This window comes from Erinaceus europaeus, chromosome 19 (genome assembly GCF_950295315.1).
Source record: "Erinaceus europaeus chromosome 19, mEriEur2.1, whole genome shotgun sequence".
Classification (NCBI taxonomy): domain Eukaryota; kingdom Metazoa; phylum Chordata; class Mammalia; order Eulipotyphla; family Erinaceidae; genus Erinaceus; species Erinaceus europaeus.
Genome location: NC_080180.1, coordinates 60,492,908 through 60,520,129, shown reverse-complemented (window position 1 = coordinate 60,520,129; position 27,222 = coordinate 60,492,908). Strand labels below are relative to the sequence as shown.

At 52.2% G+C, this 27,222-nt stretch overlaps 1 protein-coding gene across 2 annotated transcripts in view; it reads right to left on the bottom strand.

The window, feature by feature from the left end:
• Positions 1-27,222, bottom strand: part of MAML3 (mastermind like transcriptional coactivator 3) — a 240,879-nt gene that overhangs the window by 83,400 nt on the left and 130,257 nt on the right. For both annotated transcript variants that reach the window (XM_060179059.1, XM_060179060.1), the window contains exon 2: positions 16,506-17,882. In XM_060179059.1, coding sequence (XP_060035042.1) covers positions 16,506-17,882 — 1,377 coding nt within the window. The remainder of the gene's footprint in view (positions 1-16,505; positions 17,883-27,222) is intronic.

Here is a 27,222-nt window from a genome sequence, read left to right as displayed (position 1 = left end):
AACACACACACACTCACTCACACACACTCACTCATACACACACACACACGCACACACACACATACACTCACACACACGCACACACACTCACTCATACACACACACACTCACACACATACACACACACACACTCTCGCACACACACACTCTTGCACACACACACTCACACACACTCTCGCACACACACACTCTCGCACACACACACTCGCACACACACTCACACACGCACACACACTCACTCATACACACACACACATACACACACTCACACACACACACACTCTCGCACACACACACTCGCACACACACACACACACACTCTCGCACACACACACTCGCACACATACACACACTCATACACACACTCTCGCACACACACACTCTTGCACACACACACTCGCACACACACACACTCTCGCACACACACACACTCACACATGCACACACTCATACACATACACACGCACAAACACACACACACTCACACACACGCACACACACTCACACACACATACACACACGCATACACACAAACACACACACGCACACACACACATACACACACGCATACACACACTCACACTCACACACACGCACACACACACAAACACACACACACGCACACACACACACATACACACACGCATACACACACTCACACTCACACACACGCACACACACACACAAACACACACACACTCACACGCACACACACACTCACACACACGCGCACACACATACACACACAAACACACACACTCACACACATGCATACACACACAAACACACACACGAACACACATGCACACACACGCGCACACACACATACACACACATACACACACTCACACACATACACACACATACACACACTCACACACATACACACACACTCACACACACGCACACACACATACACACACAAACACACACACACTTACACACACACGCGCAAACACACATACACACACAAACACACACACTCACACACACATACACACACGCACAAACACGCACACACACTCACACACACGCACGCACACACGCACTAGGGGGCCAGGTGGTGGTGCACCTGGTTAAGCACGCACTGTAAATACTATGCTCAAGGACCTAAGTTCGAGCCCCTGCTCTCCATCCGCATCAGGGAAGCTTCACAAATGGTGAAGCAGGGCTGCAGGTGTCTCTCTCTTCTCTTCTCCACCCCTCACAATCCTACTGAATAAAATAAAAAAAAAGGGAAAATGGCCGCTAGGAGCAGTGGATTTATAGTGCTGGCATTAAAGCACCAGTTAGGGACCAGGTGGTGGTGCACCTGGTTGAGTGCACACATTAAAGTGCACAAGGACCTGGGTTCAAGCCCCTGGTCCCCACCTGCAGGGGGAAAGCTTCACGAGTGGTGAAGCAGGGCTGCAGGTGTCTGTCTCTCCCTCTCTATCTTCCATCCCCATCTCAATTTCTCTCTGTCTCTATCTAATAAATTAATAATAATAATAAAAAGAATCCACCTCCATTATTAAAAAAAAAAAAAAGAAGCACCAGTTATGACCCTGGAGCCAAAACACACACACACACAGCTAAAAAAAAACAAAAATCACAAAGCCAAAGAGCTGAATAAGAAAAGATACTTTCGGGGGTCGGGTGGTGGAGCAGCGGGTTAAGCACACGTGGTGCAAAGCGCAGGGACCGGCGTAAGGATCCCGGTTCGAGCCCCCGGCTCCCCACCTGCAGGGGAGTCGCTTCACAGGCGGTGAAGCAGGTCTGCAGGTGTCTGTCTTTCTCTCCCCCTCTCTGTCTTCCCTTCCTCTCTCCATTTCTCTCTGTCCTATCCAACAACGAACAACATCAACAATGGCAATAATAATAACCACAACGAGGCTACAACAACTAGGGCAACAAAAGGGGGAAAAATGGCCTCCAGGAGCAGTTGATTCATGGTGCCGCCACCGAGCCCAGCAATAACCCTGGAGGAAAAAAAATTGTTTAAAAAAAAAAAAAAGAAAAGATACTTACACATCACACGCCCAATAAGGGGTTAATGTCTTAAACACATGAAAAGGCACGCAAGTCCGCAAAGAAAACATCCAGCCAAAGCCAGAAGGCGGGCAGGAGATCTGAAGAGACACTTTCCCCAAGAAGATGTAAAGACAGCCGGCAGGCACTTGAGAAAAACACTCCCAACGGCACTTGGACCCACAGTGAGATCATCACTCCCCCACCTGCAAGAGGAGCACGGCCTGGTGACGGTGGCCGTGGAGAGACGGGGACCCATAGGTGCACCGCCGCCGCCGGTGGGGAGGCAACCCTGGAAGCCCCCCTGAAGATTTCTCAGACACTGAACAACAGACCCTCGCTATGACCCAACAATTCTGTCCCCAGAGACGTACCCAGTGGCTATGGAAACACTCACTTGAGAGCCCCTGCGCTCACCAACTCACAGTTGTCAAGGTGTGGGGACAGACTCAACGCCCACCGAGGAGTGGCCGGGCAAAGAAGTGGTCTCCCCACGGATACCACTCGGCTGGTTAAGTAAGGATGTGACCACGGGGATGGCTGATCATTCTAAAGGAAATAAGTGAGAATGTGGCAGATAACCACCAGCTATTTTCCCCTCATATGTGGAAAATAAATAACTGATGCCAACAGACTCCTAAAACTCGACCAGTATGCGCGGCCCTGGAGCACCGGACAGCCACGGCAGTTCTCAGGGTGGTGAAGCCTTGCTGTGGCGTCTCTCCCCGCCCTCAGGAAAATGTGGTGTGGGAACAGGGTGGGAGGCTGTAAGAGGCCAGGCAGTGGCGCTACCAGCAAAGCACACAGGACAAGGCACAAGGACCCAGGTTCGAGTCTCCGGTCCCCTCCTTCAGACAGGATGCTTCATGAGTGGTGAAGAAGGGCTGTAGGTGTCTCTCTTTTTCTCTCCCTCTCTATCTTCCTCTCCCCTTTCAATCTCTCTCTGCCTTTATCCAAAATAAGAAATAAAAGAAAATACTAAGAATATTAAAAAAATAAAACAATCTATAGAGATAAGGACTGAGACAATTCCCCCCAAAAGAGATTATGCATGGAGCTCGAGTCTAGACGGGGGTCCCCCCAGCTGCTGAGTGAGGGTCTCTGCTCAAAGGACAGCTTGACCACCCGCTGCTCCTCCTCCTCTCGGTGGACTTCTTCCCACCCAGTCAGCAGGCTGGCTCTTCTCCTTGGTACCCCAGCACTGTTCTTGAGTCCGACTTCAAGCATTTATACAGCACTTTGCAACGTTAAAAAAAGAAAAAAGACTTATTGGGGGGGGGCAGGCAGTGGTGTACTTGCACACATTACCTGCCATGTGCAAAGGACCAGGGATCAAGTCCCCCCAGTCCTTACCGGCGGCGGGGGGGGGGGGGGGGGCGGGATTCACAAGCAGCGAAACAGGCATCTTTCTTCCCCCTTCCCTTTCAGTTTCTTCCTGTCATGATCAGGGAAAAAAAAAAAACCCTTTATTAATGAAATAAAGGGAAAGGAGAGACACACAGAGAGAATCAGAGCATCACTCTGGCATCCAGTGCCGGGCTGGAACCTGGAACCTCCTGCTTGCAAGTCTGTTGTTTAAGCTGGTGCACCACCCCCTGGGGCACTAAGGTGCCTTTTTTTTTTTTGCCAACAGGGTTGTTGGCTGGGGTTCATTGACAACACTATGAATCCATTGATCCATTTTTCTATTTTCTTTTTTTCTATTTGTACTTGACAGGACAGACACTGAAAGGGGAGTGGAGAAAAATGGGGAGAGAGAGACAGCCGCAGACCTGCTTCACTGCTCATGAAGTGTCGCCCCTGCAGATGAGGGGTGGTGGCTCGAACCCTGGTCCTTGCGCATGGTGATAACGTGTGTTTAACAAGGTGCGCCAACGCCTAGCCCCCTTGCCTTTTTTTTTTAACACAAAGCATTTCAAAACAAGTTTTCTTTAAAAAATATTGTATTTATTTATCTTGGATAGAGAGAGAGAGGGAAGAGGAGACAGAGAGAGACGCCCGCAGCACTGCTTCACCATTCGTGAAGTTTCCCCTGCAGATGGGGTTGGAGGGCCTGAACAGCCTGGACCCTGTAAAGTCTGTGTGCCAGTAGGTGGGCCGCTGCCCGGCCCCGACACCTGCCCCCTGAGGAAGGCCATGTTAGCTGCAGTGACAAGTGGCAAGGATAAGAAACTTATCCACAACTATACTTCTTAATCGCAATTCTGACCCGTGTTTCCGAGCCCCTCAAGCACTGGGTTGTGCAGGGGTCTGCTGTCACCCCTTCATGGAGGAGAAATCCTCCTAAGTGTGCTCTCCTACAGACTGAGCCCCGTTTCCCCACGTGACCCTGCCTGTCCCCCGCCTGCAGTCTGACACTAGTCCACACTGAGCTGTCACCGAAGGACCATCTCGTCCACCTCTGGACGCCTCTCCTCCCTGTGGGGCTGGTGGGGGCCTGCCTCCCCCGGTCACCCTAGGGACACGATGGCCTATAACATGATAGTTCCTCGGGCAATGTGGCCCCTGACCCAGACAGCTCTGCTCTCAGGACTGAGTGCTCTGGACACCAGTGGGTGTGGGGAGGGACTAGGCAAGGACTGGGTGCACCTGGAGAGAGGGACAGACAGCAGGACACAGGAAGCAGAACGACACAGGTCCAGGTGACAACGCCAAGCTTGGGACGCTGGAGGAAGGTGCCGGGATATCATGTTCGGGGAGGGACCCTAGGCTGTGGTGCTACACACAAGTCCCAGAGTGATTCTGGGGGTGTGTGTATGTATGAGAGAGTGCACCTCTCTTCCTATATCTACCCTGCCCCTCACCATGTCCATCCCCCCTCAGCCCCTCACTGTGTCCATCCTCCAACCCCTCTCCCTATATCCACCTTGTCTCTCTCTCTCTCTCCTCACCCCTCCTCTGACAGCAGAGAATGCACATGGGGCCCCGGAGCATTCAATGGCTCAGCAGTCTGGCACGTGCACACGGCTCTGGGTTCATTCTTGTCACTTTAATGGAAGACACATTGGCTGGGGGTGGTGATGGGTTGCTACAATGCACATTCTCAGGCACTGTCCCAGCTCTGCCCAACCTGTGTCCTTGGCAGTGGGATTGGGGTACCTGCACCTTGAGCAGTGGGGCAGGTGGTTCTGAGGCCCAGAAATATTTCAGAGTCAGACCAGCGCTTTTGGGCTGCACCTTCTCCCTCAGTCAACAAGGACATCCTCATCGCACACCGATTTAAGTGGCATCCTCACGGTGTGTGTGTGTGTGTGTGTGTGTGTGTGTGTGTGTGTGCCATTTAAGCCTTTCTTCCATAATACGAGCACAAAACAGACTCCTTTCCAAAAGCCTCTCTGCTCTTCTGTTGCCTCTCCTTCCTGAGATTGACAGAGCACCATCTGGCTTCCTCAGATACACCCGCAGCTGCCCAGGACGACTTCCTCCACCAGCAGCAGACACACCTCCCTCACTGGAATTTTACAGCATCTCATCTCTCTTCTCTGATTTCTGGAATTTGGTCCTAGATATTCTGTTTTGCATTTGACCATCCAGATGCTATTGACCGAGTCAGGACCAGAGCACCGAATTGCTTTTACAGTCCTTGAAGTCAGTCTGTATTTTTGCCTTCCTAAAAACCACTCAGTGGTTAGAACCACAAGATGATCAGAAAGACAGTATGAAGGCTGTGCTGTCCCTGCAATGCTCTGGAAAGCATGTAAATTTTATGTTAAGAGAGCACTTTGGGCTTTATGAAAGCAGCTCTGTTAGAGCCCCCCAGCGCTAGAAGCAATAATGCAAAATTTGCTGTAAAAGAAACATTCTGATATTGGACAGGATGTGATATTCCAACAGAAAGATGTTCAAAGGCACCGAGAGAGTGTCTGGTAGCCAGAACAGCCACATTGATTGTGGCTTTCTCTACCTCCCAGGACAACAGCAATAATGGAACAAAAACCATCTAAATGCTCAGGAGCAGAGAGGCTGGGAGGTGGGAACAGCCAGGGAAGGGCGGCAGAGGGATTTTGGAAGAGGACAATCTGACTTGGCGGCTTGGGGCGCTCGGCCTGATCCCGCAGTGGGGGAAGTGGAAAGCAAAGTGAGGTGACTCAAGTTCAGGGACGCTGTAGAGACCGGGGAATCAGGGGGCTGCATCGGCGAATACACATTGTGCGTACAAAGCACAAGGACCTGCGCAAAGATCTGGGTTCAAGCCTCTGCTCTCCACCCGCAGGAGAGCAGTGGGGCAGGTCTGCTGGTCTTCTCTTTTTTCACCTCCTCTCTGTCTCCTCCTCCTCTCTCAATCTCTCTGTGTTTATCCAATAAAATGGATAAAATGGCCTCCAGGAGCAGTGGATTCATAGTGCAGGCACTTAAGCCCCAGTGATAACCCTGGAGGCAGGGAAAAAGTACTCAGAAATCAGAAGCCCCTGTGAACATCAGGATGAGAGGTAGGGCTGCATTAAAAAACTTGGGCTAATGTCCTGTAGCAAAACAAACAAAAAAAAGAGGTAGACCATATAGCCCCCGGACTGTACCCCAATTTCCCCTCAGATGAAAAAGGAAAAGCGTATTATGAGATTCTGGCATCTTGTAGCCCCAGTTCTAGCTGAGGTGGGTAACAGAATCACATGCAATAGAGAAATGAAGTGGTACTGGGCGGTGGAACACCCGGTTAAGCGCACACATTACAGTGCACAAGGACTGGGGTTCAAGCCCCTGATCCCCACAAGTGGTGAATCAGGGACACAAGTGTCTGTCTCTTTCCCTTTCTCTGTCTCCTCCTTCCCTCTCACTTTCTTTGTGTCTCTATCCAATAATACATAAATAAAAATATTTATAAAAAATAAGTGAGGGGCCGGGTGGTGGCGCACCTCGTTGAGCGCACATGTTGCAGTGCACAAGGACCGGGGTTCGAGCCCCCGGTCCCCACCTGCAGATGGAAAGCTTTGCAAGTGGTGAAGCAGGGCTGCAGGTGTCTCTCTGTCTCTCTCCCTCTCTATCTGCCCTACCCTCTTGATTTCTGACAGTCTCTATCCAATAAATAAAGATAATTAAAAAAAAATTAAAAAAAAAATAAGTGAAATGAAGGTCTACTTAGTTTTTAGTGGGACTCCTCTCACCTTCACATCCATTGATAGACTTCCTTCTCTGTCCAATTCTAGAAGGTCAGGACACAGAGTGACAACTCCAAGTGATGCCACAGAACTCTTCCTGTCTGGTCCCAGGAACAAACAGTCTCCATATATGACCCTCCTCCAGCCAACCCTCACATGGGCAGGCCCGGCCTAAGCAACAGTGTGCCTGGTTGACTGTGTCCCAACTGCTCATGGAAATGGACATTTGAGAAAGGCATCTGACATGACCGACAGAACACTAAGATGTTCATACAGAAAAAAGGCTGCTTGGGAGAAACAGAGACAAAGCAGGGAGCACAAGGGAAGTGAGAGAGAGAGAGAGAGAGAGAGAGAGAGAGGGAGAGAAAGAGAGAGAGGAGGAGCGAATTTATCTTAGAATGTAAAGGGTGAATTGGAAAACAAAGAGCTTATAGAAGTAAAGATGAGGCAAATAAAGTGTGGTATTTAACTTCAGAGTTACAGGATAAAGTGTGGGGGTCTCAAAAAGAATATGGAACAAAAGGACACAGATACAGAAGATGAAAAGGACATAAAGTCAGAGAACGAGCCAGGGGTCCAATATATAAATACAAGTCCCAGAGAGCTAAATTAAAGGGAGAAGAGAAATGATCACAAGAAAAAAAAAAAAAGAACATGTCCCAGGTCTTAAGGAAGCATTTTCACATATGTGTCATTTATTTAGAGAGGTGAGGGAGAGAAAGTGACTACAGCACCAAAGCTGCTGTCAGCGCTCGGGGGGCGGGGGGGGGGGGGGGGCGCTGGCTGGAGCCTAGGCGCACTATGCAAGTGGTCTGTTTTGCTAGGCCCCTCCCCCACCTCTTAAAAAATTCTAACATTTTTAAAATGTTTTATTTTTAAATTTTTAAAATTTATTTCTTATTGGGTAGAGACAGAGAGAAATTGAGAGGGATGGGGAGAGAGACAGACACCTGGAGTCCTCTTCACCACTCCTGAAGCTTTCCCCCTGCAGGTGGGGACCAGGGGTTTGAACCTGGGTCTTTGTGCTCTGTGTTCAACCAGGTGCACCTCTTCTGAGATATGTATTACACAGTTGCAGAAACAGTGACTGAAACAATGTGGCATAAAGACATATCATCAGGAAACCCAACCATTCTATCTTACAATCTTGTTAATCATTATTAAATCACTATTACAAAAAAAAAAATCAGGTAATCAGGGCCTGGTGGTGGCATGCCCAGTTAGTTGAGTGCACATATTGCAAAGGGCAAGGACCTGGGTTCAAGCCCCCAGTCCCTACCTGTAGGGATAAAGCTTCATGAGCAGTGAAGCAGGGCTGCAGGTCTCTCCCCTAATTTCTCTGTCTCTACCCAATAAATAATAAAGGAACCTACTGCTCCTAGCGGCCAGTTTTCCTTTTATTTTTCTTTCTATTTCTTTTATTGACTCAGACAAAGGGAAATTGAGGGAGTAGGGGTAGACAGAAAGGGAGAGAGAAAGAGACACTGGCAGACCTGCTCCAGTGCTCGTGAAGCACCCCCTTGCAGGTGGGGAATGGGGGCTTGAACACAGGTTCTCCCACAAGATGATGTTAGAGCTTAACTGAGTGCATCACTGCCTGATCCCCAACCCCCCCCCCCAAAGAAATTCAATGAGGAGCCGGCTTGTTCACAAGGAGGAGAATACACCAGGACCCCTCTCCTCACATTTGGAGAAAACAAGCTGAAAAGGGGAGATGACTTTGCCAAGCACAGACGTGTACGCACGCATCCTGAGAGACACAGACCTGAGACTGCAATAGCTAGAAATTCAGTCCGTTCTCCACTGCTGCGGGTCGAAATGGGGTGCTGTATGCCCCATGCCCTGCCCAGGCCAGGGACCAGCTGACTGTTTCCTGCCTGCCTGCCTCCTCCGTGCTTCCTCGTTTTCCTGTCTCTCAGCCTCAGAGAAGAGCCTGCTGTCCAGAGATCGCATTGTTGTTCAGGGTTAAAGAAAAGCATCTCCTATCCAAGGATTTGACTGGGAGCTGCCTTCCCAATCCTTCCCGGAGAGCTTAGAAAGCAGCACTCGGGGGTCGGGCGGTGGTGCAGTGGGTTAAGCGCACATGGTGCAAAGCGCAGGGACCGGCATAAGGATCCCGGTTCGAGCCCCCGGCTCCCCACCTGCAGGGGAGTCGCTTCACAGGCGGTGAAGCAGGTCTGCAGGTGTCTATCTTTCTCTCCCCCTCTGTCTTCCCCTCCTCTCTCCATTTCTCTCTGTCCTATCCAACAACGAACGACATCAACAATGGCAATAATAATAACCACAACGAGGCTACAACAATAAGGGCAACAAAAGGGGGAAAAATGGCCTCCAGGAGAGGTGGATTCATGGTGCAGGCACTGAGCCCCAGCAATAACCCTGGAAGGGGAAAAAAGAAAGAAAGAAAGAAAGAAAGAAAGAAAGAAAGAAAGAAAGAAAGAAAGAAAGAAAGAAAGAAAGCAGCTCTTGCTGTTAGTGCTGACACTCTCTCTGCAGGGCTCGGGAATCAGCCACAAACATACGTTTGGCTCCGACTTGGATAAGCCCCATCAAATGACTTATTAAATAGCTTTACTACTTTTTTTAAAGATGCATTGCTAGATGCCTTGCAAAAATGGTCAAACCTGGGGGCCAGGTGGTAGAGCAGTGGGTTCAGAGGACATGGCACAAAGCGCAAGGACTGGCATAAAGGTCCCGGTTCGAGCCCCTGCAGGGGGATGGCTTCATGAGCTGTGAAGTAGGTCTGAAGACAAGTGTCTGTCTTTCTCTCCCCCTTCCTCTCTAGATTTCTCTCTGCCCTATCCAACAAAAACAACAGCAATAACAACAATAACAATAATAGCAGCCAGGGCAACAAAAATCAGAAAAAATGGCCTCCAGGAACAGTGGATTCGTAGTGTAGGCACTGAGCCCCAACAAGAACCCTGGAGGGAAAAAAAACAAAACAAACAAACAAACAACAACAACAAACAATGGTCAAACCCAGAAAGACAGTCAGACAAAGGGATCCAGGTTGTCTTTGAGGAATAAGTCGAAGAGAAGATAATTCAGAGTAAGTTCCAGGAGGGCCTGATACAAACTATGCTGTCCAGAAGGCCTAACAAGGGAGCCTGGGGGGCGGGGGTGGATAGCATCGCGCTCCTGCAAAGAGACTCTCATGCCTGAGGCTCCAAAGTCCCAGGTCCAAGTCCCTGCACCACCATAAGCCAGTGCTGATAAACTGCTCTGGGAAAAAACCAACATCAAGATAACCCAGAAAAAGGGAGGAATGATCAAAGAAATGACTCAAGAACATGGCTGAGAGAAAAATAGAAAGCTTATGATGGTGGAAGCGGTGTCCACGGTCCGTGTGCACTGCAGCTGCCACTCTACAGTTCAGAGGAGACAACAAGCTGTGGAGGCGGGCCTGGCCAGGAAGAGTAAAGGCGGCAGGAGGGGTCCAGATGCCTCTGTGTCCGGGAGAGACGGGGACTAGCCTCTCCCAACAAGCTGAAAATAGTGCCATCACCTAAACCCAACCCACGAGGAATGACCAGTATTTTTGTTTTTAATCCACAAAGAGGAAACTTTTTAAAGATAGTGTGTTATCCTTCTTTAAAAGTGTTTCGGGGCCCAGTGGTGGCGCACCTGGCTGAGCGCACATTACAGTGCACGAGGACCTGGGTTTGAGGCCCCCGTCCCCACCTGCAGGGGGGAAGCTTCACGAGTGAATGAAACAGCACAGTGAGTGTCTCTCTCCCTCTTTATCACCTCCTTTCCTCTTGATTTCTGGCGGTCTCTATCCAACAAATAAATAAATTTTAAAAAAGTGTTTTTTTAAAGATTTCTGATAGTAGCATCAGAACACAGTTATGACGGTAAATGTTTAAAACTGCAGAAAAGTATTGTAAGGAAAGCTGTGACCACTGATGGCCCCACAGATCTGAAGCGCCTCTTCTGCTATTTTAGTGACATGGCAGCATGGATGGTAACGCACATGCCGTGCTGCGATCTGTTCACTTCATTCGTCTGAGGAGCACTTCTGTGATAATTTATCAGCAATGTTTGTTTTTCCAAAACACTCACTCTGCTTCCACCTGGCAAGACCATACATGATGCCGTGAGTAGAACCTTTTCCCATGGCTTTTTTTTGTTTTTGTCTCCAGGGTTATTGCTGGGGCTTGGTGCCTGCACCATGAATCCACTGCTCCTAGAGGCCATTTTTTCCCCTTTTGTTGCCCTTGTTGTTGTAGCCTTGTTGTGGTTATTATTGTTATTGTTGATGTCGTTCGTTGTTGGATAGGACAGAGAGAAATGGAGAGTGGAGGAGAAAACAGAGAAGGGGAGAGAAAGACACCTGCAGACCTGCTTCACCGCCTGTGAAACGACTCCCCTGCAGGTGGGGAGCCCGGGGCTCGAACCGGGATCCTTACGCCGGTCCTTGCATTTTGCGCCATGTGTGCGCTTAACCCACTGCTCTTCTTCTTCTTCTAGCATTTGCCCTTCTTCCGTAGCCAGTCAACAGCGTCAGGTTGAGCCTGATGTAATGTTTCGAGACCTCCTTTGAATCTGGAGAGGTGGCAGTCGTTGACTATGTGGGTCATAGTCTGTCTGGAGCCGCAGGGGCAGTTCGGGTCGTCTCTGGCTCCCCAGCGATGGAACATAGCGGCGCACCGGCCCTGGCCTGTTCGATAGCGATTGAGGAGGGCCCAATCATAACGTGCTAGGTCAAAGCCGGGTTGACGCTTGCAGGGGTCTGTGATGAGGTGTTTGTTCTACTGCCCGACCCCCTCCCAGGCTTTTTGTTCAATTCTTCAGTTAGCAGAAATGACACATAAATTTCAAGAAGTAGAATTACCAGATAAAACATATTCAGGATCTGAAAGAAGGGGGTTTCTGTCTCAGTACATTTGTGGCCCCCCTCCCTTCTTAATATTCAGACACGGAGTGAACTTCTATTCGTTTCTGAGAAAAGGCATTTTCAACAAATGGCACAAGTATATAAACCTCTGTAGAAGGTGATTGATTATCCTGGAGCAGACACTCAAGTGTCCCTGGCTAGTGCTCAGGTGTCCCAGCCAACCATTACGGTGAAGCCCAGGTCACCGTTCTCCTCACCAACATGGAACTCAGAGGATGTTCACCAGCAATAGCAGAAGACAAGTTGGGGCGGCACTTATACCTAATTATATCTTTACACTTCATGCAGGATTCGTGCTGTATTCCTGCAATGCAAAGGCCTGGAGTGGAGTCAGCTATTCTGAGAGCTAGGTACACACTGCTCTGCAGTCAGATAAAAGCATGAAATTAACGGGCCGTTTGCAGACAGACATTCACGTGTCAATAAATGTGTTTTGAGGTCTGTTTCAAACAGAGGTAAGTTAATATTTCATTAAAAAGGGTGCTTTTTGCTTGATGGTCCTTTATGAGGTTAAGGAGTGATTATTCCAATGAGGCTTCAAAGAGAGAGTGTCTGTCCATCCTGAAAAGGCCTTGTGGGATGAAGGGGAGAGGAGGCAGGGGAAGGGGGAAAGGAGGAGGAGGAGGGGGAGGAAAAAGACGAGAAGGAGGGGGAGGAGAGAGCAGGATGATGAACAGGAAGGGGGGACGTAGAAGATGAGGAGGATAGGAAAGGGGATGGGATATGGAGTTTCAGTGGTGGGAACTGTGTGGAGTTGTACCCCTCTTATCCTATGGCTTTGCCAGTGTTTCCTTTTTTATAACTAAAAGTTAAAAAAAAGAAAGAAAGAAATACCACACATACACACACAAAGATGAGGAGGAGGAAAGGGGTGAGGGGAAGGAGGAGAAGGGGAATAAGGAAGAGGGGGAGAAATGAGGAGGAGGAGGAGATGGAGGAGAGAGAGAGGAGAGAGAGGAAGAGGAACAAGAGAAGGGGGAAGAGGAGGAGAGGGAGGAGGAAGACAGGTTTAATTCAGAGAACCTCCCCTTGGTTTCTGCACCTCAGCAGTCATTTCAAAACACCACCTCAGTGGGCCCAGCAGTGGGGCCACTGGCAAAGCCCACAAAGCCCATAGGAAGATCCAGGTTCAAGACCCCAGTCCCCACCTGCCAGGGAGAAGTGTCATGAGGCGTGGGGCAGTGCTGCAGGTGTCTCTTCTGGTTCCCTCTCTCCTCCCTCCCTCTTCCTCTCCGACGATCATAATTAAAACAAATACAAATGAAAAATATTGAAAGAAACACACCCCCAAGACCTCTGCAAGTAAAGACTTCAGTCACTCATAATCAGGCTGGTACAAAGACCCCAATGCAGTGCTTTGAAAATTCATGCTCCTGGGCCACTGTCCTATGCATGACCCAGGTTGAGCCCGGTCCCGTCACACCGAAGGGAACACTGGTATTGGAACACTCTCTCTGCCTCTCTGTCTGTCTAAAAAGACACCCTCGTGCTCCATCAGAGACAGAACGGGGAAAAAAGGGGCGAGAAGGAGGAGGAGAGGGCAGAGGAGGAGGGGGAGATGAGGGGGGAAGAGACTGTACTGAGTCAGCAAATGCCAGGAGCCTTCAGCGAGGGCCGTCCGCACTGAGAGCCCCTGTCTGCAGTGCCCTCCAGCTGGGCTCACCCCGGGGTGGGAGCACAAACTCAGGGATGCATCAGGGGAGCACAGAGCTCGGAACACACCCTTCTGAGACACCTGGCCATGCTACACACCTGTGGCACCCCCGAGCTTCGACAGACACCCATGTTCAGAATTTAATACTGGAGAGGACAGAATGCTGTGTCTTAAAGACAGACACCCAGATCAGATGCCCAGGCCTGCCTGTCCCCAGCCGGCATGCGCAAAGCAAGATTCCATGGCCAGGGTTGGGGGCTGGGAGGCTGCGACAGGAACCCCCAGAGCCCAGGCTTGTCTCTGCAGGCAGGGACCACTGAGCTGGGGGGGGGAGACTCAGGTTGGTGGGGGGGGGCAACTCCACAGGAGACACAGGGCACACAGCTACTTGGGGAGGTGACAGTCTGCCTGCAGGGACAATGAGCACCTACCGGCATTCATGAGAGCAGGGGGTGGGGGTGGAGGCTCAGCCAGTGCAGATGGGGGGGGGGGTTAGGGCAGGGTTGTCAGTGCAGCTGGCAATGTACCAGAGAGAGCAAACCCGCTTCTTCCTGGAAGGCCAGGGAGAGAGGGTTACAGGAGCTGTGGGGGGCTTTGGCTAGAGTGGAGGGGGGTAGGAGAGGGGGAGAGAGAGACAGGTAGAGAGGGAGGGAGATAAAGAAGGAGAGAGAGAGGGAGGGAGAGGAAGAGGGAGGAGAAGTGGGAGAAGGAGAAAGAGGAAAGGGAAGAGGAAGAAACGGAGAAAGGGGGAAAAGAGGAGGGAGGGAGGGAGAGGTAAAGAAAGGGAGTGAGGAAGAGGGAGAGAGAGAGGGAGAGGGAAAGAAAGGGAGTGAGGAAGAGGGAGAGAGAGAGGGAGAGGGAAAGAAAGGGAGTGAGGAAGAGGGAGAGAGAGAGGGAGAGGGAGAAGGGAGAGGGAGAGGGAGAGGGAGAGGGAGAGGGAGAGGGAGAGGGAGAGGGAGAGGGAGAGGGAGAGGGAGAGGCAGAAGAAGGTCTCTGGAGATCATTCCCCAGTCGCCTGCAACTCACTTCCCCAGCAGATCTCGGGGAACTCAGAAACCTTGAGCTACACTATCAGACGTCCTAAGAGGGGGAAAGAGGAGCCTTTCCTGTGATTCCACACTGAGAGACGGTCACTCCTGAGCTCTCCTGAGCCAGAGCTGGATAAATCACTCCTCTACTTGGATCTCCAGGGCCCCGGGTCCGAGTGACATCTGCTCTGTCCTGGTAACCTCATACCCTGTGGTCATTCTCCTCCACCACACAGCAGGCCCTTAAACACGGAGTCCTCCTACAGACATTCCACTGTTACATGGATGAGAGAAACGAAACTGCAGCTGACCCGGATGAAGTGATGTTATCTGAGATCCTGGTGTCATTATAAGCTGTTTTCTTTAAGAAGCCGGGGGCACCTTAAGTTAGGACTCCTTGCATTAAAAACAACCCCATGTGCAAACACAAAGAATGCATTTCCCCACAACTCAAAATTCAGTGCGAACGCAGAACTGTTGAGGATTTACGAGGCAACGGGGGGGGGGGGGGGGGGGGGGAAGAGCCTGAAACGTGGCCTCTGTCCTTGAAGGAGAGTAGATACTTCAATCTGCTACACACAGACTTCATTCTAGCTTCTGTCTCGTCTACTGCAGTGTTAACAGAGGAGTGAGGCCCCCGGAGATACGACTGCTTACTTCTCTTATCTCAAAGTTTCGCAAGGGGCACCAGCTGGACAGACATGCGATACTTCTCCCAGACTGACACCCATGCCTCCTGTTGTATTAGACCCCAAATTCTAGCCTGAGAGCAGGGAGAGCAGGATGCTTTGCTGAGACTTGAAGCTGCCATCTTCTGAGGGTGCACCTGCATAAGCCTGCTCTGCTCACACCAGGCCTGATCTCTGGGATTTTGAGAGGCCATCAGATCACGGCTCAGACCCAGCACCACTGCCTCCTCAGCACCAGAGTTCGGCACCGTCCCACCTGGGAGAGAAGCCTCAGAAGGAGAGCCTCCTTCCAGACCAGCCCGAGGTCATGAGCAGACTGCCAGCACCTGCCTCCCTCACAGCCAGGAATTCCCGTAGCTCCCTGGTTTCCCATCGCTCTTGGGAACTCCAGGAAGGCCTTTCCCAGGCCTTTGCAAACCATCAAGTTTACCGAGTCCCAAGTCTCTTTATTCATTTATGTATTTAATTTAAACCAGAGCACTGCTCGGCTGCGGTTTTTGGCGGTACTGGGGAATGAACCTGGGAGCTCAGACCCCATAGCATAACCATTATGCTGTCTCAGCCGGCCAGATCGCCATCCTCCATCCTTTCCTTTCCTTTCCTTTCCTTTCCTTTCCTTTCCTTTCCTTTCCTTTCCTTTCCTTTCCTTTCCTTTCCTTTCCTTTCCTTTCCTTTCCCTCCCTCCCTTCTTTTTGCCTCCAGGGCTATTGCTGGGCCTTGGTGCCTGCACTACCAACCCCTGCTCCTGGCGGCCATTTTTCCCATTACATTGGGTAGGACAGAGAGAAACAGAGAGCAGGGGGAGGTAGAGCGAAGGAGAGAGAAAGACAGATCCTGCAGAGCTGCTTCACTGCTGCAGGTGGGGAGCCGGGGGCTCAGATCCTTGCGCTTCCTAGTGTGCGCGTAACCTGGCACGCCACCTCCTGGCCACCTCCCCCCAACCCCCCCCCCCCCCATCTCTTAGGAGAAAAGAAAGAAGGAAGAGAAATCCGGGACCAGGTCACCTCCAGAGAACACGGTGAGGTCTCTGTGGACCATGAGATCACCTGAAATGCACACACACACACACACACACACACACACACACACACACACCGTGCCAGGTGTGTGAGCCACTCTCTCTCTTACCTGGCCGTGGGGGGGGAGCGCAGGGTATGCCAGAGGCTGGCTCATCACCCCCTTCTGCTTCAGGAGAAGCATGCGCTTCTGCTCCTCACTCAGGTGCGCCCTGGACGCCGGGAGCTGCTGCGGCGGCTGCGGCTGGGACTGTGGCTGCGATGGCTGTGGCTGTGGCTGCAGGTATGGCATCAGAGGGCTTTTGCTGGGGTTGACCATGGGGGGCGTCAACCTCTGACTCAAGTCGGCGTTGAAGTGAGTCAGGGGCTTGGTATTGCCGTACGTCAGGACGCCGTGGGGTTTGCTGAGGGAGTTGGTGCCCAGGCTGCTTGGCGGCTGGCTGACCATGCTCATGGGGTTCTGAGGGAGGTAGTTGCTCATGGTGGTATTCTGCAGGCTGCTGGCCATAGGAGGCACTGCGGGGTTCTGGCTGTTAAAGGCTTGGGGGTACATCATGGGACTATTTGGTTTTTCTGCAGGGAACGTGGTCCCGTACGGGCTGGACGGAGGCCCCAGCGGGGACCAGCTGGGCGTAGGGTTCGAGTGCTGCTTGTGCAGGAGCTTGGCCCGCTGCTGCTGCTGGGCCGCCATCTGCTTCAGCTGCTCCGCGGGAGACAGGTCGGGGCTGGGCCCAGACCCGGGGCCGGGGGCCGCCGCACTTAGGAGATAGCCGCTCCCAGGCCTGGGGGCCGCCTGGCCGGGCGTTTGCCCCGGGGAGCCTCCGGGGGCCACAAGCAGGCCGGGGGCGGGGAAGGGGGGCCCGGAGGAGGCCGGCCGGGCCTGGGGGGATGCCAGGGGCCCGTGGGCGCAGGGCGAGTGGGCCGGGTCGCCCGCCACGGCCTCCTGGGACAGTGGAGCCTCGGCGGGCGGCTGCGGGAAGTCCGGCTCCTTCTTGTCCTCGAAGTCCTCCTTGAACAGGTCCTGGATGTCATCCTCGGGCACCGTGTTGGCCAGCTCGTCGATGAGCTCCTGCCACTCCTGGTCGTTGAGGTTGATGTCGGAGAAGAGCTTGTTCTGGTGTGAGAGTGAGGTCTCAGATCCGTCCATGCAGGTGGCCTCATCCAGGGGCTCGGCTTTGGGCTCCTTGGCCGGCGGCAGCCTCAACCCCTCGTCCAGGGCACCGTTGGCAGGCGGCTTCCCATCGGGCAGCCTGGTGCCCGTGCCCAGCTCGTCCAGGAGCCCCCCGCCGCCACCGCCGCCGGGCAGGCCTAGGGCGGGCTTCAGGTCCAGCTGGGGCAGCGGCAGGCTGCTGGGTTCGGCTCCCACAGGCCCATCCTTCCGGAGCCGCTTGCCGGTGGGGGAGAAGCCCCCGTCACACCCCCCGTTCTGCTGGTCTCCGTTGAGCGGCGACCGAGCGCCCTCCAGCTTCCTTTTCACCGTCTCCTGTAGCTGCAAGACAAACGGGACAGAGGGTGACTATCTCTGGGATCCGGTGGGCTGGGACACCCAGGAAAGGACCCCACCCTGGACACCCACTCCAGGCCCTGCAGGGATTGGCTTTTCCCCAAAAGCGGGAGACACTGAGCAGCAGAGGGTGAGCTTGGGGGACCCAGAGAAACTCCAGGCAGCACCTGCCTGAACTTAGGGTCACCTGTTATTTTTGCCTTTGTTTTTCCCCTTGCCTCCAGTGATAAATCTGGGGCTCAGTGCCAGTGCTACAAATTCACAGCTCCCGATGGAAATATTTTCTGTTTTATTGAGTAGTACAGAGAGAGATCGAGAGGGGAGGAGGAGATGGATAGATAGGTAGATAGATATATCGATCTGCAGACCTGCTTCACTGCTCGTGAAGTGTCATCCCCACAGACGGGGAGCCAGGGCCTTGAACCCGGATCCCCTTGCTCAGGTCCTTGCGCTTTGTACTAGGTGCACTTAACCGGGTGTGCCACGGCCTGGCCCCAGGCCACCTGTTATTTTCCCAGTGAACACTGGGGAGCTGGGAGTGGGCAGGGGGGTGGATGGGTCACCCTAGAAAAAGGTGTTAATGTTGTCACCGAGTTCTCGCTACGTCTTCACTGATAGCACCACAGAGTTCAGCCGGCCCCTTGCAGTCACTGGGGAGCCCAGAGGGAGAGACGGCCGGCCGACACCACCCTTCCTGAGTGTCACGGGAGCCTTGACACACCCTGTGTGGAAGGTGAGCTGCCCCACAGCCTGGGCTTTTCCGTTTATTCACTCAGGAGCCCCCAGCAGTTCACTGCACAGACACTCAGCCAGTGGCCGTTACCCGGACAAGCCCTGGAGAGAGTGGGCATTCAGCCTTCGTTCACTTCCTCATCTGCACAGTCAGTTAGTGACACCCAGTCCAGAGGCACCAGCCACACCGAGTGATGTGAAAGGCACTTGGGGAGCTGGGAGACAGCTCGCCCGGGACAGGTGGCCTTTACCATGTGTGAGGAACTGGGTTTGGGCCCCAGGCCACCGTGTGGGAAGCTTCACTGCTTCACTAGTGTTGGGAGCGAGGTGCTGTGGTATCTCTCTTCTTTCTTTTATTTTTTAATTTCCTTTTTTATTATTATCTTTATTTATTTTTTAAATACTTATTCACTCCCTTTTGTTGCCCTTGTTGTTTTATTGTTGTAGTTATTATTGTTGTTATTGATGTCGTTGTTGTTAGATAGGACAGAGAGAAATGGAGAGAGGAGGGGGAGATATAAAGCAAGAGAGAAAGAGAGACACCTGCAGACCTGATTCGCTGCCTGTGAAACGACCCCCTGCAAGTGGGGAGCAGATGCTCGAACCTGTATCCTTGCGTGGGTCCTTGCACTTAGTACCATGTGTGCTTAACCTGGTGTGCCACTGCCTGGCCCCTTCTCTTTCCATATTTCTCCCTCTCTGTCTCTCACCTTCTATTAAGAAAAAATAAAGCCTGCCAGTGTGTGTGTGTGACAGACAGAGAGAGAGAGAGAGAGAGAGAGAGATCTTACAGATTTGGAGTCACAGTGATAATAATCCTGGTGGGACTTAGTTTCCTGCGTGACCATCCACGCCTTAGCTACCACTATTCTTTTGAATCGCCCTGGGGCCTCCGGAATGTAGTTTCACCACTCCCTTGCGGACCTTCTCATTCTTTTCAGTTCAGATAGAGAGATAGAGAGACACAGAGAGATGTACCACCACCCTGACGTTTCTCCCGCTGCCTTGGTGCTCCCATGGAGTGCCAGGGCTCAACCTTGGGCTGGGTCAAGCCCTGCGGGTGAGCTATTTCCTGACAATCCCGGCTATCACAACTCTTAAAAGCCAGCAACACTGGTCTGCACAGGCACAGTGGAAGCAGACTTCTCTCCAGACTTGAGAACACAGAGGCAGAACGATAATATTTCTGTTCCCTGGCTGGCAAACCTACCCCCCCCCCCCCAGTGCTTCCCAGGCATCTCCTGCAGCCTGTGTAACACCAACAACAGAAACCACATTTGCAATTAAAGGTCCCTGTCCAAGCGGGGATGCAGACATGTCACAGATAGTACAACAGCTCTGGGTGGATTGGCTCGGACCCGAGCCATTGCCAGCCAGTCACTGAGTGCAGCCCTGGACGATGGCGGGGACACCAGGGGCCTGCACCACCGCACCTCTGCTCCACGTTGCATCTGGGCCATCGCAGAAGACACCTGCAGGGTCTGACTTTGCAGACCAGCAGAGTCACCCTCTGCGTGTCCTCCTTTCCGACGGGGGCTTGGGGGGTCCCAGGGTCTACTTCTACTCCATGAGCCACCGGGAGAGAGGGGACAGACCCATGGCCCGTCTCACCGGCAGCCTGAAGTAACGGGAGCTGCGGTCTGTGCGGGGCGACCCTGAGGCTCCTGGGATTGAGACCTGCGTCATCTCCCACTCATTTGAGCCCAGGGAGCCTGGTGGTGTGAACTGCACCCATGCAGAAGAAGCCTCCAAACCGCAGCACTGCCTTGCTCCCGCACCCCAGGGCTGCACAGACAAGGCGACTCCCACAGAGGAAGCTGGGGGGGGGGGCAGGAGCTGACAGCCACTGTCCAGTCCCCGCTGTGACCGCTCCCAGGAGGACACTTCCTCCTCCCAAACTGGCCACAGCACCGTGTGTCTCCCTTCTCCAGAGTCCTCACGGCTGCTTTGGGGAAACTGGGTCTCTGTGTAGAGGAGACAGACAGCAGAACTGATGGGGTGAAGAAAGGCAGATCATGTCATTTTTGGAGGGATTCTGTGTCACCCAGATCCATCCTAATGAAGCATCACAGGAGCTGTGCTTTTGGTTGATGGTGGCAGCAGAGAAAGATGGAAACAACTAAAACGCCCGCCCTCTGGTGACAGGGCCAAGAAGATGGGGCACCATCACCATTCCAGCCTGTGATCCACAGCCCAGGACACCGCCTCCAGGCAGCCCGTTCCGGCCCCTGAGGCCCCAGGCTCTATCACTAATCACAATCCTCCGATGGCATTTCCCCAGAAGCTCCCCTCTTCCCACCGGAAACCCCCAGTGTGCTCTCGAGGGCTCTCTGTTCTTATCCACCACATCCCTGAGCCCCACGTCCCAGAGCCTCCTGAGCTCCAGTGCCTACCCACGGAGCCTGCCCCAAGTGGGCCTCCCCTCCACCCCCGTCTGTGAGCAGCTGTGATGGTTTTCTTTCCAGAACGTGAACCTGCTCCACCTGTCATTCCCCCACTGATCCGTGGCATCAGAGTCAACCTGGGGGCCATCCCACCTAGATCACGAGGCCCCAGGCACAAACGGTCCCTCCCCCAGCTGCTACTTCCCGACTCCCTTTTTCTTTCTTTCTTTCTTTCTTTCTTTCTTTCTTTCTTTCTTTCTTTCTTTCTTTCTTTCTTTCTCTCTCTCTCTCTCTCTCTCTCTCTCTCTCTTTCTTTCTTTCTTTCTTTCTTTCTTTCTTTCTTTCTTCCTGACAAATAGATAGAGAGGAAAGAGAGATACCTGCAGAGCAGGAGTGGCTATGAGAATCCCAGTCTCCACCTGGAGCTGCTCTGTCTGTCTGCCTGTCTATCCATCTCCGTGAACACAGGTGCCAACACCACCTTTACTCTTGAGGCCCCCTAGCTCTGCTCCGGCTTGTGTTACGCAGTGTGCAGACCCAGCCCCAGCCCCTCTGAGACTCCTCCAGGGTCAGGCTCAGAGCTGTGAAGAGACACACAGGAGACGGGGGCAAAGGGAGAGAGAGGATCTGATCAGGGCGGCTCAGAGCAGGGACCTCACCGCAGCCTGGCTGTAACATTGTGCTAGGACACGCTTCCTACAGCCTTGCAGAGGAGTCAAGAATATTCTTACACTACTGTTTACTCTAAATGTCTCTTCTCTCCCACAGAAAACCCTCTCCTTTAGTTTGTGCCCTCTGGAGAAACAGTTTTCACCAGGGGTCACCAGGAGTACCTCCCGACTCCCCGCATACAGAGAAAGGCCAGTCCCTGTGTCTGTCTCTCTTGTTCTCTTGACTTTTGTATAAAGCAGAGCTCAGAGTCAGCTCCTGGAAAGTAAGTCTCAATATCACTCTATTTCTCTTTCAATCTGCCTCTGTTATGCGCTCCCTCAATCTTTGTCTGTTTCTCAATTTTTATGCTCCTTCTTTTTCTCATTCTGTCTCTCTAATCTTTGTCTCTGCCTTTTTTTAATAGTCAATGCTTTTTAAAAAATTATATTTATTTATTTATTGGATAGAGACAGCCAGAAATTGAGAGGGAAGGGCGTGATAGGGAGAGAGACAGAGAGACACCGGCAGCCCTGCTTCACCACTCGCAAAGCTTTCCCCCTGCAGGTGGGGACCAGAGGCTTGAACCCATATCATTGTGCACTGTAACCTATGTGCTCAACCAGGTGCGTCACCACCTCACCCTTCTCTCTTTTGTTCCTCATTCATCCTCCTCCTTCTCTCTCTCTCTCTCTCTCTCTCCCTCTCTCTCTGTCACACACACATGCATACCCTCTGTGAATGAACAAACAGGACTTTTTTTTTTCTGTTGTCACTGGTTGTCGCTTCACCTCTCTGGAATGCCTTTTCCAGGGAGAGAGAGGGGCAGGGGGAGAGAGAGGGCCAGAGGCAGAGGAGAGAGAAACCACAGTGCAGAAGCCCTTCCCAGCACAGGGGTAGGGGCAGGGGCAGGGGGTCGGGGTCACTCCCGGGTGGCGTGCACGTGCTCAGCAAGGCAGGGGCACCATCCAGGGAAGCTGCGTTGCCGGCGACCCCCCTTGTTTCTGAAAGGAGCCGAGCCTGCCCTCCTCACTGCAGTCCTGGTTTTCACCCTGTCCTGGCTGCTGGGGGCACAGAGTCCCTGAGACAAGTCACCCCCACCCCCACCCTGGGCTGCCCAGTGACCACCCTCCACACCCCAGCAGCTCAGCTGCGGGGGGCGTCCTCAGCTCCTCCTCAGCAGCCAGAAGTCTTGATGTGAAAAGGAGGGAGTCCAAGGTGCTGTTGCCATGGCAATGCCAGAGCACCAGCTCAGACCCCTCTGCTCCTGCAGGAAGGCTGCCCAGAGCCCTGTTCCCCGCCCGGGAGGCTGAACTGGTGCTGAGGGCAGAGCCCACACTTGCCTTACTGCACCCTGCCTGGGTGCCTGGGTGGGGTGGGGGCAGAGGAGGGCGCTCCTGAATGTGGGGGCGCAGACCACCACTCTGCGATGCCAGGGTCGGAGCTCAGGCCGTCAGGAGTGCCAGTCCTGTGCTGACTCCTGTGACATCTCCCGGGCTGCCCACTGTATTTATTTTTATTATTCATTTCTCGTTGTGATTTATCATTTTATTGTACTTATTATTTATTAGAATAATGAATAATATAGAAATTGAGAGGGAAATGGTACATAGGAAGTCACCTGCAACACTGCTTCCTTCACCACTCATGAAGCTCTACCCCTGCAGTGGAGGACCAAGGGGCTTGAACCCAGGTCCTTAGGCATTGTAACTTGTGTGCTTAACCAGGTAGCCACCACCCAGCAACTTAATTTTTAAAAATATTTATTTATTCCTTTTTGTTGCCCTTGTTGTTTTATTGTTGTAGTTATTCTTTTTTTTTTAATATTTTATTTTATTTATTTATTCCCTTTTGTTGCCCTTGTTGTTTTATTGTTGTAGTTGTCGTTGTTGGATAGGACAGAGAGAAATGGAGAGAGGAGGGGAAGACAGAGAGGAAGAGAGAAAGATAGACACCTGCAGACCTGCTTCACCGCCTGTGAAGCAACTCCCCTGCAGGTGGGGAGCCGGGGTTCGAACCGGGATCCTATGCCGGTCCTTGTACTTTGCGCCACCTGCGCTTAACCCACTGCGCTACAGCCCGACTCCCCTGTTGTAGTTATTCTTATTGTCGTCATTGTTGGATAGGACAGAGAGAAATGGAGAGAGGAGGGGACAACAGAGAGGGGGAGAGAAAGATAGACACCTGCAGACCTGCTTCACCGCCTGTGAAGCGACTCCCCTGCAGGTGGGGAGCCGGGGGCTTGAACTGGGATCTTTACGGTGGTCCTTGCGCTTTGTGCCACGTGTGCTTAACCCGCTGTGCTACGACCCATTTTTAATTTATTTTATTTTATGTTTTATTTTATTTTATTTTAATGAGAGAGATACAGAACCAAAGACACAAAGAGAAAGACCAGAGCCCTGCTCAGCTCTGCTGGTGGTGGTGCTGGGGATTGAACCCGGGAGCTTGGAGCTTCAGGCATGAAAGTCTTTTGCAGAACCATTATGCTGTCTCTCCAGCTCCCCTCACTGATGGGGAGGTAAAAAGGAAGGGGGGCTGTGACGTGCTGAGTATTTTGAGACTGTTCTCTGATCAAACATCACAAATCAGAAAGAGCTGGCTAGAGTGGTCCTGGGAGTTCTCCCCAGGGGCCGCCCTGTGCACCAGACATTGTGTTCCGGGGCTCCGGGGCCCTCAGAAACAGCCCAGCGTACACAGCAGAGGAAGGCAGGAGTCTGGAAAGCAGAGACCTGTGGGCCCATTTTCCAGCTGTCCCTGAAGCACAGAAACCACGCAGGCTTCATCAAGTGGCCCTGAGCACACACCTAGCCTCCTCCATTATAACCCGAGAGGCCGCTGGCCCAACTTCCCGGGCTGATCACAGCTTCAACGCTCCCTGTGGACTCTGCACTCAGATCAGCAACTCGCCCTCAGCCACCAGGCAGAGACCCCAGATCTGGCCACGTGACTGAGCCCTGGGGCAGGCGACCAGGGGCCGAGTTGAGCCTCCCTCTTCCTGCCCTTCTGCAGGACTTCACAGCACCCTTCTGCAAGGCGTTTCTTGCTTCCACAACATTTGTGGGGGTTGGGGGGGGAATGACATTTAAACCCTAAGCACAACCATTAGGAAAAGCTGAAAACCCCAGCGTATAAATTACATGGTTCAATTTTAAAATAGTTTTTTTTTTTTTTTTTACTCTTTTTGACAGAGACAAAGAGGCAGGGAGAAAGAGAGAGAGGTGAATGAGACATAGGCGCCAAAGCTTCCTTCAGTGTGAGGGAGCTGTTCCAAGCTGAGCCTCGTACTACCCAACTGAGCTATTTCCCCAGCCCACATGTTTACTTCACTTTTATTTTATTTTTTAATTGTCTCTAGGCTTATCCACTGCTCCCGGTGGCTTCTCCCCCCTTTTACTTTCTATTTTTATTTGATAGGACAGAAATAAGTTGAGAGAGGGAAGGAAAGACAGAGAGGGAGAAGAGAAACACCTGCAGACCTGCTTCACTCCTTGTGAAGCTTCCCCACCGCAGGGAGGAAATGGGGGCTCGAACCCAGGTCCTCGTGCATGGTGACATGTGTGCTCAACTGAGTGTGCCACTGCTGTCCTCTCATTTTTTTTTTTTTTTTTTTTTGCTTTTTGTAAGTCCTCTGCTAGATTTCTGCTTGGTGTCCGGGGCTGAAATGGGGTCAGAGGGTAAGAAAGAGGCCAGAACCTGTCTTTCATGGACAGTCACAGCCCCCTTGCTGACCCTCCTCTGGTCCTGAAGGGCCTGGGGACCATGAGTCCTACAGGCTGATGCCCACAGGACACACACACCGAGGCTTGTGGGGAAGGGGAGCTCTGTCAGCTGGCAGGGAGCTCCATCTGGCTCCAGCAGAGCACGTCTTGACAGATGCCCTTCCATTGTGGGTCTGACCGTGCCCACTGGGTGGGGAGTCACAGCGCAGGCTTGTCACGGAGCAGGCCCCACAGAATATAGCCGTGTTGGGGGTCGGGGGTCGGGCGGTGGCGCAGTGGGTTAAGCGCATGTGGTGCAAAGCGCAAGGGCCGGCGTAAGAATCCCGGTTCGAGCCCTGACCGGGAGTCGCTTCACAGGCGGTGAAGCAGGTCTACAGGTGTCTTTCTCTCCCCCTCTCTGTCTTCCCCTCCTCTCTCCATTTCTCTCTGTCCTATCCAACAACGAACAACATCAACAACAACAATAACCACAACAAGGCTACAACAACAAGGGCAACAAAAAGGGGGGAAAAGTGGCCTCCAGGAGCAGTGGATTCATGGTGCAGGCACCGAGCCCAGCAATAACCCTGGAGGAAAAAAAAAAAGATTACAGCCGCGTTTTCTGGGCCATGCAAGCTTTAACTCCCACAGGCTGGCGGTGAGGCTCAAGCACCGAGCACCACGTCCTGTGGGCAGCAGGGGAAGGCTCTCCCCTCCCACTTGTGCCCAGGTGACAACAGTAAATCCTCACATTCTATCAGGCCCACCTGGATTCTGCTGGGTGAGAAACCATCCACGAGCTTCTCTGTCTTTTCCTAACCTAGTGGTGGTTTTTCTTCTTCTAAATGTATTTTTTTCTTTTTTAAGTTAATTTATTTTATTTGACAGGACACAGAGAGATTGATAGGGGAGGAGAGATAGAGAGGAAGAGAAAGGGGACTGGGCGGTGGTACACCTGGTTAAGTGCACATAGTACTAATCGCAAGGTCTCATGCAAGGATCCAGGTTCCAGCCCCCATTTCCCACCTGCGGGGGTGGGGTTTGTTGCATCACAAGTGGTGAAGCAGGTCTGCAGGTGTCTCTCTCTTTCTCTCTCTCTTTCTCTCCCCTCTCTATCTCCCCCTCCTCTCTCAATTTCTCTTTGTCCTATCCAGTAAAATGGAAAAAACAGCTGCCAGGAGCAGGGAATTTGTCATGCTGGCATCGAGCCCCAGTGATAACCCTAGAGGCAAAATGAGAGAGAAAGAGAGAGGGAGAGAGAGAGAGAGAGACCTATAGCCCTGCTTCACAACTCGTGAAGCTTCCCTCCAGCAGGTGGGGAGAGGGGCCTTGAACTCAGGTCCTTGTGCATCACAACATGTGCACTCAGCTGGGTGCGCCACCTCCCGGCCTCTAGTAGTGGCTCCTTCCTGAAATACACGACTCACTCTTCAATTTGTATGAATGAAACGAAGTTCGAGGCCACTGCTGTTTCTGAGCACTGAGGAACAAAACCTGATTGATTCAATTCCTGCTCATTTTGTCTGGAGCCATATGTTGGCAAGGGGCCAACCTCGGATTTCTTCTTAAGTACAGATGGAAACAAAAAAGGAGCTCACTACGTAAAAGAATAAAGATTACCTAGAATAAAGATTGCAAGGGGATGCTTCAACTACTCAAGAAAGAAATAAGTCTCAAGAATTCAAGGGCTCCAGGGATTTACATTTAACTCAACCCTTGATATGTGTATTATGAGTTCTTCTCATACATTAATTAAAGTCGGTCCCCAAGGGGGCTTGAGTCTGGGTTTGAACTACAGTTGCTACTTTTAAATGTATCCCATGCAGAAGAGATTCACGAGTGCACTTCAACTGAGCTTCC